A 13,884-nucleotide genomic window follows, 5' to 3' on the forward strand; every position below is an offset into this window, starting at 1 on the left:
CAACAGTTATTACAAAACTGAAGTAAAAAATCGTCAACATCTGCAAGAATCTTGATCTTACCAACATTGAACAAAAGCCTATCTTGAACAACTAAAGACATATATTTGATAAAGTTACTGCAAAGAATGCTTTCATAAGGTATTAACTTTGACACTGGACATCTGAAAGCACCCCTAATAAGCTATATTTTTTTAACCATGTCCCACATTCATTATAACTTTTTCTTATTCCTTAATTTTACCAAAGTACTAATTCTAAAACATAACCTGTCAATGATAATAAATAAACACATTTTATCTCTTCCTCAAAATGCACTACTGAAAATGTTGCTGAGAGTAGTCAAGTCATCTGTTAAATCTGTAAATACCAAGATGATATGATTCTCAGTCTAACAGTGATGATATAAAGCAGGATTTGCTTGCAAATCTGCAACCAGCACATTCTTAAATTTGATGTTAAAACTGTTAAGATTTGTACCTCTGATTCTTGTTCCCTCTGTATGGAAAACTGTTTGAAGAGATCCACTATCACTCCAGCATGTGAACAGTCATATACATATATAGAAGGGCTTCCCATCCATGTTTGTAGATCATAGATAGACAGTGGTATATACTGTGTGTAACTCTATCCAATGAAATAAACATAATGTTAACAATAACATGAGGGCCAATGTTTCACAGCTCAAACGCTTTCCATACAGCTATATAGGGATAACTAGACATTTTTTTAAAGCTTCCATTTTATAAGAATACTGGCAACAAAATCTGGCTGCTTTGTTTCTTTTCACTGATCAGAATAATCCTGGTAGAAAGTCATCGAACGGTGACACCTGTAAAATTATTATCAAATTAGGACAGCAGTTTTCAACATGCAGACTCTTTGAGTTTGAGATTTAGAATATACACATATTCTGGAATCATTTTATTTCATTAGACTGAAATTTTTAGTGTTTGACCGAAACAGGGATGTCCCAAGGACATGAATTTGTGAATGTAAAAGAAGCTGTTCATTGGGATTTATTTTGTTACCTGACACAAACCATGATATCCGCAAAAAATCATACTGCACAAAAATTACTGATTTCACAGTAATGGGAATAGTGACCACACTCTCTGGTGGCCATGTTTTTTTTTTTAAAGATTCTGAATAAACTTTTATAGAGGGTGACCCAAGAATCACTTGTGTGAAATCATTTAAATCAAGCAGCTGTTTCTGACAAGAAGATTTTCAAGTTTCCACGATATACAGTATAAAAAGACCACATCCTCTGGCAGCCATATTTCTTTAATGAATCAAAATAATCTGAACAATACTGAGCAAGGGTCAGCCATGAATCATTTGTGTGAAATTATTTTAAACTGGGCCAACAGCTTCTGAAAGTTTTTTCCACTATGGACAGATAGGGAAGGTGACCATGCCACATCCTGCAGCCATGATTTTTTACAAATCTAATCATGCAAACAATCTTGCTAGAGGGTCACCCTTGGAGCATATCTGTAAAATTATTTTAATATTGGAGCACAAGTTTAGAAGGAGAGATGTTTCAAGATTTTAATTTTTCTTGCTCTGGCAGTCTGGCAACTATGTGTAACCAAGTGGAACTGACTCAACAACTCAGACGAGGACAAAAAAAACCCATCCAGGACATGTTTTATCAATTTCATACAGATGGTTTCAGAGGAGATGTCATTTGAAGAAAACGTTGACAGATGGAGGACAGATGGGCAGACATTCAATGGACAGGGAAAAATCACAACAGAAAAGCTCATCTAAAGCACTCTACTGTGGTGAGCTAAAAATGCAACACAGTAATAAATGTACTACAATTATTTTATTCAATTGTAGGAAAACCAAAATACACCACCTAAAACACCAATATTTATCATTTTAAACATTCAGAAAGTAAGCATGTGAAAATATTATCAGTAATTTGGCAAAATAAAACATCTTCAATATAATTCAATATATACCTTGTTAAATACCCAGATTTCTCCATTCACAGTTGGTTTTGGTACACCATGTCCATTGTAATGGAACAAAACTCTTTCTTCCTACAATACATATATACATACAATGTATGCATCAAATTTGCAGTACTAAGAGATCAAAACAAAAACTATGATCTTTAACCCTTATTTCAACTAGTTTCCTTTGCTGGCTTGAATAATGAATTAAATTCTAATGCTTATTTAACCTACAATTTGACAAAATCATGCTTACTCGAGCATTATTTTGCAAGTAACTGACCCATAGCCTTCCTGATCAAAACTGATTGTAAAACTGGTCAATCCATACACTACTAATTTAAGCATTTTGTTAAACTGTCAGATATTACTAATTCTTTGTGTAAATAAACATAGTTTTTGTGTAATACCGGTAAGCATGTGTGGATGTTCAAAGTACCTTTGCATTTCGCCGCAGTGATGTGCACAATTTTTTAACCTCTTCTACAGTAGGGTCCAGGGTCTGCTTGTAACGTGCCCTTGGTTGCCATCTCTCATACTGTTTTTGCAGGTTAGCTCCTATAGCTTCTAGGGCTTTCTGAGGGCTCTGCGCTAGAGGATCTAGGAAACATTTTGAAGATTACAGAATGAAAAAGTATAAATAAAACATCACCTGGCTTATTTGAAAGGATTTTTATTTGGGTGTATATTACTTCAGGCCAAACTTTTTGAAAGCCAAGGAACAGGTAACAATAACTGTTCAGTTTCAAACTTGTATTTAACTATGATTGTAACACATTTTTTTTTAACTAATGTTTACAAGATTCGAAGACTACTTCCTACACCACTGACAAGTATCAGAATCTGAGTAAAGGATTCTGCAGACCACAATTAAATTTTGTTCTAAACAACAACCTGTCCAGTGAATATAGGGCAGTTATGTTCACAACTTCACCATAAAAACAGGTCAAATTTGAAAAGAAGTAAAAAATGACAATTTTTATGCTAAAAATTTTGCCAACCTGAAGCCAAAGAAATCATGTTAAAAATAAGACAGATTTTACACACTCATAGAACTCCTTTTCTACAGTCGACATTGTATTAAGAGACCGCCCAAGGGACTGCTAAGAAGTGGTCTCTTAATGAATTTCAGTCAGATGAAAAGGAAAGTTATTTTCAACTGTTAATGTAACTGTATTTATTATGAGCATACATTTATGGTTTCCAAATCTGTTTTAACATCGTGAACACTTTTCCAAGTCCACAAACCGTGAAATTTATGGCTAGATTGTTTGTCAGTTCGACTGATACAAAGGTTAATTGCATTCAATCACGTGCAAAACGTACTCGCTAATTACACAGATGAAGAAATGCCCGAGAATTTTGGTACCCAGTCGCTTAATAGATACTTTTGTCAAATATTTTACCTGTCGGGGCTACATTAATGTGGTCGCTAGTTGTTTAATAAAAAAGTCGTTTAATGGAATGAATTTATATACTGAAAACGTTTGGGAGGGATTTTGACTGGTCGTTAATACAAAAATCGCTTAAAAGAGGTGGTCGCAAGTACGATGTCGACTGTAGCATGTTTCAATACTAGAAATTAATTGCTTGGTAAATTGAACAGAAATGGATTTACCTATCCAGCATTCCAACCTAGCACATGGAGATGTCTTTACAACATCTGGTGGATCTACTCCAACATTCAAACATAACACAAGGGCAACACTTACAGTCTTCATCTGCAAAATACAAGTAGAACTCTTTTATTCATAAAACCAGTACCCTGTACCCAAAAGGGTATCGCATGTTGGTTTTTCCAAATATAGTTAATACTCATCATCACTAATCTCGCGTCATCACTAATTTTGCAGTATTTGAGTTGCGCCACCTATGCAGTGTTTACTTCTATCACTTGTAAAAGCTTGTGACCTATTTTACGCATGTTAGCGAAAAAACATTCTTATGTGTAGTTATCTTGGTAAGTATCTGTCCATATTTATTAAAATCAAAATATTATCCATTGATTAAGCAAATATCTGCAATGTTTACAAGTTTGTCTACCAGCCACATTATGTTTGCTTTAATTATGCAAATTTTCCATCCATAGGTTAGAGAACACCAAATTTTACATAACATCCTCCAGGCTCCAGCTACTAGACAAAAATGAATGAAAAATCAATATTAGGCTATCAGAACATCTAAGCTCGACGGAAGGGGAGGAGTAGATGGGGGCCCTGGAACCATCTCCTCTAAATACGCCCACGGTACTAAATTGTAACATTAACTAAATGTCACGTAGAACATATTCAGTTCTTGTTCAAGTGTTTGGCTCCGATAAATAATACCACGCCAAGACCTTGTGGTTTACTTGCAAAATATCAGGTGTGCCCACTACCCAGAGGAGTATATTTTCGATAGTGCCAATGTTAAGAGTTCATATGTTTAAACTGATGTTTAATGACTTTTGAGTGTTCCTGTTAGTTAGACTTAGACAGCTTTTTAATGTTTGAATAATATTCAGTGTTCTTTAACCTATGATAGTTTGATTGCCACAGTTGTTGATCTATACCGCGAAATTAGTGATGTGACGTCACATGATGACAATGGCTGACTAATGTAGTTTGAAGTATACATGGTTGTTACTCGATTGATACCTGACTCATTTTCACACAGTTTTTGATGCATATGACATGAAATGTTGTGGTAAAGACAGTAAATACTTTGCTGTGTTACTTTTTGTTTAATGATGTTAAGTCGAATGTCAAGTGCTGCGACAATACAATATGTGATCATTCAAAATTTCCACATCAGCACAAATGTCCCTGAAAGTTGATTTAATCAAGACGAAAATAAGATGAATCAATTATAAATGGCCATAGTAAGATTGCAAAACACCTAATTTTTCTTGCCAAAAGAACTATTCAATCTAGTTCGACGCCCAAGAAATAAAAGGTTGTACGTGAAAACATCTCTATATTTCAACCTAATAGCTAAAGCTTTTAAATATTAACAGTACTGATGGCCATGTATATATCAAGTGACCAAGAATGAAAGGTCATATCTGCTACTTACGACCTATTTACAATATAATTGTTGTATAAACAAGAGGACCATGATGGTCCTGAATCGCTCACCTCTTCCCACTTGACCCAGTTTTGAGTAGGACATCGTTTTTTCTATTATTTGACATAGTGACCTAGTTTTTGAGCTCATGTGACCCAGTTTTGAACTTGACCTAGATATTATCAAGATAAAAATACTGACCAATTGTCATGAAGATCCATTGAAAAATATGGCCTCTAGAGAGGTCAAAAGATTTTAATAATTTTAGACCTACTGACCTAGTTTTTGACCGCAGTTGACCCAGTTTCAAATCTGACCTAGATATCATCAAGATAAACATTCAGACCAACTTTCATACAGTTCCCATGAAAAGTATGGCCTCTAGAGAGGTCACAAGGTTTTTTTATTATTTGACCTACTGACCTAGTTTTGTAAGGCACGTGACCCAGTTTAAAACTTGACCTAGACATCATCAAGGTGAACATTCTGACCAATTTTTATGGAGATCCATTCACAAGTATGGCCTCTAGAGAGGTCACAAGGTTTTTCTATTTTTTGACCTACTGACCTAGTTTTTGACCGCACATGACCCTGTTTCGAACTTGACCTAGATATCATCAAGATAAACATTCAGACCAATTTTCATACAGATCCCATGAATAATATGGCCTTTAGAGAAGTCACAAGGTTTTTCTATTATTTGACCTACTGACCTAGTTTTTGGCGGCACGTGACCCACTTTCAAACTAGACCTAGAGATCATCAAGATGAACATTCAGACCAACTTTCATACAGATCCCATGAATATTATGGCCTCTAGAGAGGTCACAAGGTTTTTCTATTATTTGACCTACTGACCTAGTTTCTGAAGGCACATGACCCACTTTCGAACTTGACCTAGATATCATCAAGGTGAACATTCAGACCAACTTTCATACAGATGCCATGAAAAATATGGCCTTTAGAGAGGTCACAAGGTTTTTCTATTATTTGACCTACTGACCTAGTTTTAGATGGCACGTGACCCAGTTTCAAACTTGACCTAGATATCATCAAGGTGAACGTTCTGACTAATTTTCATGAAGATCTTGTGAAATATATGGCCTCTAGAGAGGTCACAAGGTTTTTCTATTTTTAGACCTACTGACCTAGTTTTCGAAGGCACGTGACCCAGTTTCGAACTTGACCTAGATATCATCAAGATGAACATTCTGACCAATTTTCATGAAGATCCATTGAAAAATATGGTCTCTAGAGAGGTCACAAGGTTTTTCTATTATTTGACCTACTGACCTAGTTTTCGAAGGCACGTGACCCAGTTTCGAACTTGACCTAGATATCATCAAGATGAACATTCTGACCAACTTTCATAAAGATCCCATGAAAAATGTGACCTCTAGAGTGGTCACAAGCAAAAGTTTACGGACGCACGGACGGACGACGGACACCATGCGATCACAAAAGCTCGCCTTGTCACTTTGTGACAGGTGAGCTAAAAATCACAAAATATGTAATCTTAAAAGGTCTTAAGTAGCAGATAAAACCTTTTTCTTCAGTAGACCTTTCTAAAACTGAACAAATATGGGTCATAAATAACAGATATGACCTTAAATTATTATTAACAACATGTTTTTGTTCCAATAAACAGGATCACACAATTACGATTTTATGTTTATGTTATAGCCCTTTTGATGCAGTTTTCAAAAATGTTTAAGTTATGTAAGGCCGTAAGTAATAGGTCCCTACTGGGGCTCAAACCCCGGACCTCATGATCGTAGGCGGACACTCTATCCACATTGCTAAAGCAGGGCTGTTGGAAGTGGCCTATAAACCTTCTATCACTACACTTCTCCCCCTTTACTTTTCAAAGCTTGCCAGCTCTCCAGAATGACACTCCATGCCCAACACACGAGTCCATCAAACACTTCTGACACCATTAAAGTAAAGAAGTGTCTAGGGGTATGGTTCCGTACCCCTAGACAACCCTGGTAAGGATTGTCTAGGAGTACAGACCTCCTTTTTGCATATAATTATGGTTTTTTATATCTTGAATTGTGCTGCAGATGAAGTATCAAATACTATTTATATTACTATTACAATACTATTTCAGCTGAAACTTTAATCTAAATAGTTCACATGTACAGGAATAATGCATACATCTATTTATGTCCCTGACAGATAATATCAGCATTAACTCCCTTGTTTATACACGAGTATAAAGAATTGTTTGTGAAACCTTCCATTGTTTCTCATAATGGTCAACGAAATTGCAGAAAACATTAGGAAGTGGCTAAGGGTCTGGAAACTGGACCTCTAGACCCCGAGTGTAGAGGTCCGGTAATCAATATATTGTATATGCACTAATTATGTACTGTATTACCAGTGTATAAGGTAACTGCTGGGAAAAGCATTGATTAGTGTTATAAATTTGCTGTTTAATTGTGTTTTTGTTTTTTTGTAAATATTTTATTTATAAATAGCTTTCACTCAATCAGATTTGCAGGGCCTCCCCTGGGCCTTATAAAGTTGTAGCCACTTTTTGAGAGAAAGCAGTGATTTTTTTTTGCGCCAATTTGACTCCGAAATTCAGCGTCTTCCCAACTGACAAAAATGGTCAAAATTCCCCCAAAAAATGCTTAAAAATTCCCAAAAACAAGATGATTTTCCCAATTAGATTGATTTCTTGTGAAAGTTGAACTAAAACGATGCAAATAATCATAAAAATTCCGACTCTAATTATGGTTTATTCGCAGAATTTTGTTGCCAACTCGAAGGGCATTGTTAACATAAAACGGGTCACGGCATAGTACGGCATTTAGTATGACTTTCATCATGGTCGCTAAACGCTTTTTCATGCCTCAAAATGAGTCGGAAAAAAAATTGTTAGAAACTGACCAAAATTATCGAAAAATGTCGCATAATTCAGGGGTTCCATTTGACCCGGGACCCCGGAGATTTTCAAAAGACGCTCAAAGGACCCGGCATGATACTTGCCTGTGCGTCCTTCGGGACCCGGAGGCATTTTCCTTCGATAATCCTTTCTCTTATCATTCATTTCCTTCAGTAAAACTATTTCCACGATAGACACGTGTATTCCAAAATAAACACTCGCGGTCATGCCCTCCTGCCTTTGATCTTCTGCTAAATCCCGCCCTTTCTCCTGTAGACATGCATCGCTGATTATTTTATCAGCAAGTTACGTCACGGCGAGTGCACATAGGTAACAAGAATCAATGAAGTGTTGAAATTAACTGATAAAGCGTATTGATCCTGTGGACTGTCAAAAAAAGGCGCCAATTATTAAATTATCGTAAGCAGCCGATTACCGAGCATGTGAAAAGTGCCCTGCAAGATTTTTTCATGCAAACCTTAAATTAGACCATTGCTTAGAGATCATACCGTAATTTCAACAAGAAGCTTCACAAATTTTGATGAATTTTGAAAGCAAAAATAAGTTTAGAATGTCCGTTCACGAGTCTAATTACACCCGATGTCATAGTGCATATTTCCAAAATTCCTTAAAAAACTGACTTTCAATGCTGTTTTTAATGATAAGTAGCATCATTATTTGAGGGACTATCTCTGATTTAGCTTAGTTGGCCAAGTAAACTGAGCAAAAACTACTTTCCGATGACACTCCGAAAGTGTACCAGTATCCGGACAATACATTTTGGATACACTTTTATATAGAGTGTTATAGCACTGTTCTGTTATTAAAAATTAAATGAAACAGAAGAAAAACCTAATCAAAATAACATGAATTTTGATAAATATTAGTTTACAATATATGACCTGAAACTGACATTTTTATTATGCTATAACATGATCTTGGGTTTATTCTTTTCTTGTAATATAGGTAAAGATCTACGTATTACTAAATAAAAAAATATAGTCAATTATATAGACGTGTTGGGACAGGACTGCTGTATTTTGGAAAAGGACCCTTCAAAATTTGGGCCCAAGGGTCCTGGGACTCTTGGGTTTTCAGGTCTAGTGGAACCCCTGTAATTCCAAATATTATAATAAGAAAATAAAACTTAAACACGCCATCGGTACTCCGGACATTCGAACATCTTTTGGTAAAGTTAAAGAGAAATTAAATTCAAATGAAACGTCAGAAAAGCAAAGTGATCTGTCCAAGAAATCGGAGTCCCCACAAAATGACCCTCAGAAATTAACAGAAGCTCATGGTGACCCTAAGCTATCTGAGCCATCAGATCCTGTGACATCAGAAAATAACCTGTCAGTCCTTTCTGTTCATACTCAGTGCATATTTGAATGAAATAAATTTACCTTAAAACTTTTCAAAATGATTTCTTTATTAAGGTTAGTTAATTTTTCCCAATTCTGAAGTTTATCGCGCTAAAAATTCCCAACTGAAAAGGCATGGGCTGTTGCCAAAAAAAGTAAAAAAATCACTCGAAAGTGCCAAACTGAATCTGAATTGCTGAAATTCGACTACATTTTTATATAAGTTTGTTATTTTAATTATTCAGTCCCGGAGAAAACAAATTTGATAACTTTTATTGTGGCGGACAACATCCTAATTTATCAAACTGGCTATCTTATTTTTCTTTGGATTAAAAATTATAAATACTTCTGTTTCCTGTTACTTGCAATGTTTTTTGAACGACGAAAAAACGAAAGCAAACTTTTGAAATCATCTCCTGTAGGTCTAGAGGTTCGGTAACCGGACTTTTGAAATCATCTCCTCTAGGTCTAGAGGTTCGGTAACCGGACCCCTAGCCACTGCCAAACATATATGCCCAGATCTTTCAGTCTAATTAAAATACTAAAAGAATTGTCACAACGTAATTTAACATCGCTTTGTTTAATCTATTTGTGCCATTTCGATAATGCATGATTTATTTGGCATTCCACAGTAATGTACGTTTTGTGTGAAAAATTAATGTAAAAAATCAAGAGACCACTTAGATCTGTGAACGATTTAGATTCAAGTGAAGTGTTTGAGACCACTCCTCAAGTAAATTTTCATTTTGGAAATAATACCTAATAGCGGACCCATAATATTCATAACATGTATATATGGAGTTGTTCAGAATAAGTAGAAAATAGTTTCTATAAAAGTCACCTTGTTCGGTAATATGTATTTTGTCTTACAACACATGTACTTCGACTGTCTACATTGTATTTTGTACAAAATATTAAACTTCTTAAATTCAAACATATTTTTTCTGTAAATCTGTTTCTGATGTGTGTCCAACATACTTATCTGGGTACTCCAGGAAATGAGAAGTAGTTCTTAAATAACTTCTATATTTTTTTAAATATTGCATTTTTTTTGTCATTTTTCCAGCTCTACTTTCACTTAAATTTTGAAATTCTTTGCATTTTTTTTAAAAATATACATGGTCTGTAAAATGTTCAACTCCCGGAGAATATATTAGACACACAATAATCATAAAAGTTATGACAAAATACCTTGATATCTTCGACAAAACAGAAAGTGAATAGCCAAAGTACATGTGATATAGCACAAAATGTGTTGTTCAATAGTGAATAACCTGTATTGAAAGTTTCTTCTATCTATTATGAAGTTTTGTGTATTCTTTATGGTAAACAAATATTTATGTGGCATAACAAACTAAAACAAATATTCACCCGAGGGGAGGTTTCAAAAGGCTTTAAATACAAGAACCTTAAATCTTATTTAATACTTTCATTTGCAACAAAATGTATTTGTGAAGTGTTGAAAAATCAAGACAACAGTGTTGTTAAAAAAGAGGAGTATAAACAGTTAAAAGAGATTAAAAAGAACATTCTTCACTTTACATCGGTACCCTGGAACAATTCAGACAGGGAGTGACCAAATGTTCTTACACGATGTAAAGTGAAGAATATTGTTTTTAATCTCTTTTAACTGTTTATACTCCACTTTTTTAATAACACTGTTGTCTTGATTTTTCAACACTTCACAAATGGCACCGTGTAAAATATGGAGTGGAGTCATGGAGTGGAGTGGTGGAGTGGAGTCTGGAGTCGTTTTTGGAGTCAATTTTGGTGTCAATTCTGGTGTCAAATTTGGAGTGGAGTCTTTTTTGGAGTCAAATTTGGAGTCGATTTTGGAGTGGAGTCTTTTTTGGAGTCAAATTTGGAGTCGATTTTGGAGTCAAATTTGGAGTGGAGTCTTTTTTTTGAGTCAGTTTTGGAGCTGATTTTGGAGTCAAATTTGGAGTGGAGTCTTTTTTTGGAGTCAAATTTGGAGTCGATTTTGGAGTCAATTTGGAGTTGTCTTTTTTGGAGCTATTTTTGGATTGGAGGCAGGGTGTAATTTCTCTCAGGCCTGTAGTCACTAAATATATGTAATTATCTCTAATGAAACAGTCTTGATTGAAAAAAATGGGCCTCAAGACAAATGGTCTCTAATTTTATGCGGCCTCTCAAGCAGGATTTTTTTTAAATGTTAAAGGATTTTGTGAATGGAGTCTCATTGATACTTAATGTTACTGAAGTGTTTGGTCTATATTAATTATTATTGTCATTTTTGTGGTGAATTTAGGAATGGAATTCCTTAATTTTATGGTCGAAGAAAAACACAACAACACTGGTTATAACTGTTTTCATCACGGTTTTCCTAGTTAGAGTCTGTGTTTTAAGACAATGGTCATGTCATTATTGGTAATATTACGGTTTACCAAGGGTATTTAAGTCCCAGAAACACTTTGGATATTATAATTTCAAGTAGCATTTATTTCACGAAGAAAGAATTCAAAGATATCAGCCTCTCTACAAATTTTGTTGAACAAGGTTTACGTTCACTGTATTTGCTTCAAATACCCAAAATGCACCATTTGCTGTTCTCATTAAAAAAAAATTCTTGGGGAGAATACCCCCGTACCCCCAACACCACCCCTGCGTACTATGAATAAGTCCTGTTTAATATAGGTATCATTTATAAATTTTGAATATTGGCCAGCAAAGACCATGGCTGGTCATGGTTTGCATTGTTCGCAGAAGGCAGACCTATTTACCTGTTTACTATTTAACAGTCTGAACTTAAAATTTACAAAATGCAAATCTTAAAAAATGCAGATGTTTTGTCTTTATTCATAGTTGAGCCAAGCCATGAGAAAACCTACATAGTTTACTGCATTTGCATAGAACTAGATCAGCCTGCACTATTCTCATTCATCTGATATTCGACATGGTACCCGAGAACCGTGGTAGAGCTCTTGTATGCGAGAATGGCCTGCACAGGCATGAAGTTGATCAGAATTCATATAGTTCTTTAACAATTTGTCTTACTCGAATATGGTTTAAAAGCAAATTTTGTATGGAATGAAAAGACGAATCAAGAGCCAGACTAGTGCAAATGTATTTTTTTTTGTGAATTGTACTATTGTCTATTATAAACATATGCATAACACACAGTATTCTATCCTTCGTTAATTTCATCAAGTATTATCATGTCTTATTATATTATGCCATTTGTAGTAGATAGTCAATATTTAATTACCCAAGTTTTTTTCTTGTTTTCATTTTCCTGATTCATTTTAAAATTTTAAAACAATACTTTCTCATTAGTTAACATTTCAAGTTTGAAATGTTTATCAATTCTCTCTGAGTAATCTTCAGGCAACATCTGGCCCAACATCATAAATAACAAACCATGAAGGAACTAGGGCTCAAGTCCTGATAAGAATGAGATCATGCTGAGGTGCTGTACCAGTACCTTCATCAGCAGAATTGTAGAAATCTGTCATACAGTAGAGAGTGATTTGTTGTAATTAACTTTCCAATGTAATGACAAGTTATGCTTACCAATCTGATAAGGGTCATTTGAGAAAACATCAGTAACTGTTATTGTTATTTCTAGAGGAGTATGATATTGAGCCCATGATTCAACAGTTTACTAGTAAATGTAAGTGTGAAATATTGTATGTGGATAATCATTTGGAGGTGACATATAAACGTAGGGTCTTTTAATAAATGTTTAGGTTTTATTAAATTTTGACTCCAAATTAGACTCCAAAATTGACTCCAACTTTGACTCCACTCCAAATTTGACTCCAAAAATTACTCCAAAAGCGACTCCATAATCGACTCCAGACTCCACTCCATGACTCCACTCCATATTTTACACGGTGCCCTTCACAAATACATTAGTATTGCTTGTACCCTCCTGTACATTTCTTCTTTTACATTTCTCACACAGATGCGCACCTGCACGTAATACTCGGAAAGTGGGCATGGCAGTATGGATAGATAAGATAGATAACTAGGCTGTCTAGGGGCACGGATCCATAACTCTAGAATCTGATTCTAGACAAACAGATCCGCACCCTTAGACACTTCAGAAAAGTAATCCCTTGGCAAGAAAATACCAAGGTTCCTACTGTGGCATGAACCCGACCACGTGATCTGTAGGCAGACACTTACCATGACGCTAATCAACCAAACAGCAAGGCCACTGGAAGGGGCTTATAAACCTACTATCACTACAGATTCGTACCACTAGACACTTCATAATTCGTTCCAAGTACAACTTTTAGAGGCAAATACCTGAAGAAAACTAAATAAAGCCTTCTATAACAAATATATGTTACAATGTACTACATACACGCTCTTTCATTCGCCACGACTGCGTGACCTTTTTTGAACCCTCAATTTTTTCACGATGTCGAAGCTCGTTGTACGCAATTGGCAACTCCGAGTCCGCAACATCATGTTCGTCATCACAGTATCCACACTCTATCTCAAGTGCTTTAGCCATATCTTTCGGTACAGGCTGCATATTGTCATACTATACTATTTGTCTGTTTAAATGGAAAAAAATTCATGAAACTGGCATGTGTCCTCTTTCGGTCCGACGCCATGTTTCGGATTACTTCCCCTTCCGATAGTCTTTATGAC

At 35.3% G+C, this 13,884-nt stretch overlaps 1 protein-coding gene across 7 annotated transcripts in view; it reads right to left on the reverse strand.

The window, feature by feature from the left end:
- The window catches only part of LOC123564379 (regulatory-associated protein of mTOR-like), a 68,502-nt gene extending 54,628 nt beyond the window's left edge, over nt 1–13,874 (reverse strand). For 3 of the 7 annotated variants that reach the window (XR_008369906.1, XM_045357915.2, XM_045357913.2), the window contains exons 1-5: nt 13,592–13,872; nt 3,584–3,686; nt 2,405–2,565; nt 1,972–2,052; nt 479–625 (exon numbers count right to left, since the gene is read on the reverse strand). Coding sequence is in view for 5 of the 7 variants with exons in the window: in XM_045357915.2 (XP_045213850.2) it covers nt 479–625; nt 1,972–2,052; nt 2,405–2,565; nt 3,584–3,686; nt 13,592–13,765 (666 nt within the window). In the remaining 2 variants the exon portion in view is untranslated. Of the gene's footprint in view, nt 1–478; nt 626–1,971; nt 2,053–2,404; nt 2,566–3,583; nt 3,687–13,591 lie in introns of all 7 variants that reach the window. The other 4 variants (XM_045357918.2, XM_045357916.2, XM_045357917.2 and 1 more) reach the window with 2 other exon arrangements.
- Nucleotides 13,875–13,884: the final 10 nt, after the last annotated feature.

Source organism: Mercenaria mercenaria, chromosome 2 (genome assembly GCF_021730395.1).
Source record: "Mercenaria mercenaria strain notata chromosome 2, MADL_Memer_1, whole genome shotgun sequence".
NCBI lineage: Eukaryota > Metazoa > Mollusca > Bivalvia > Venerida > Veneridae > Mercenaria > Mercenaria mercenaria.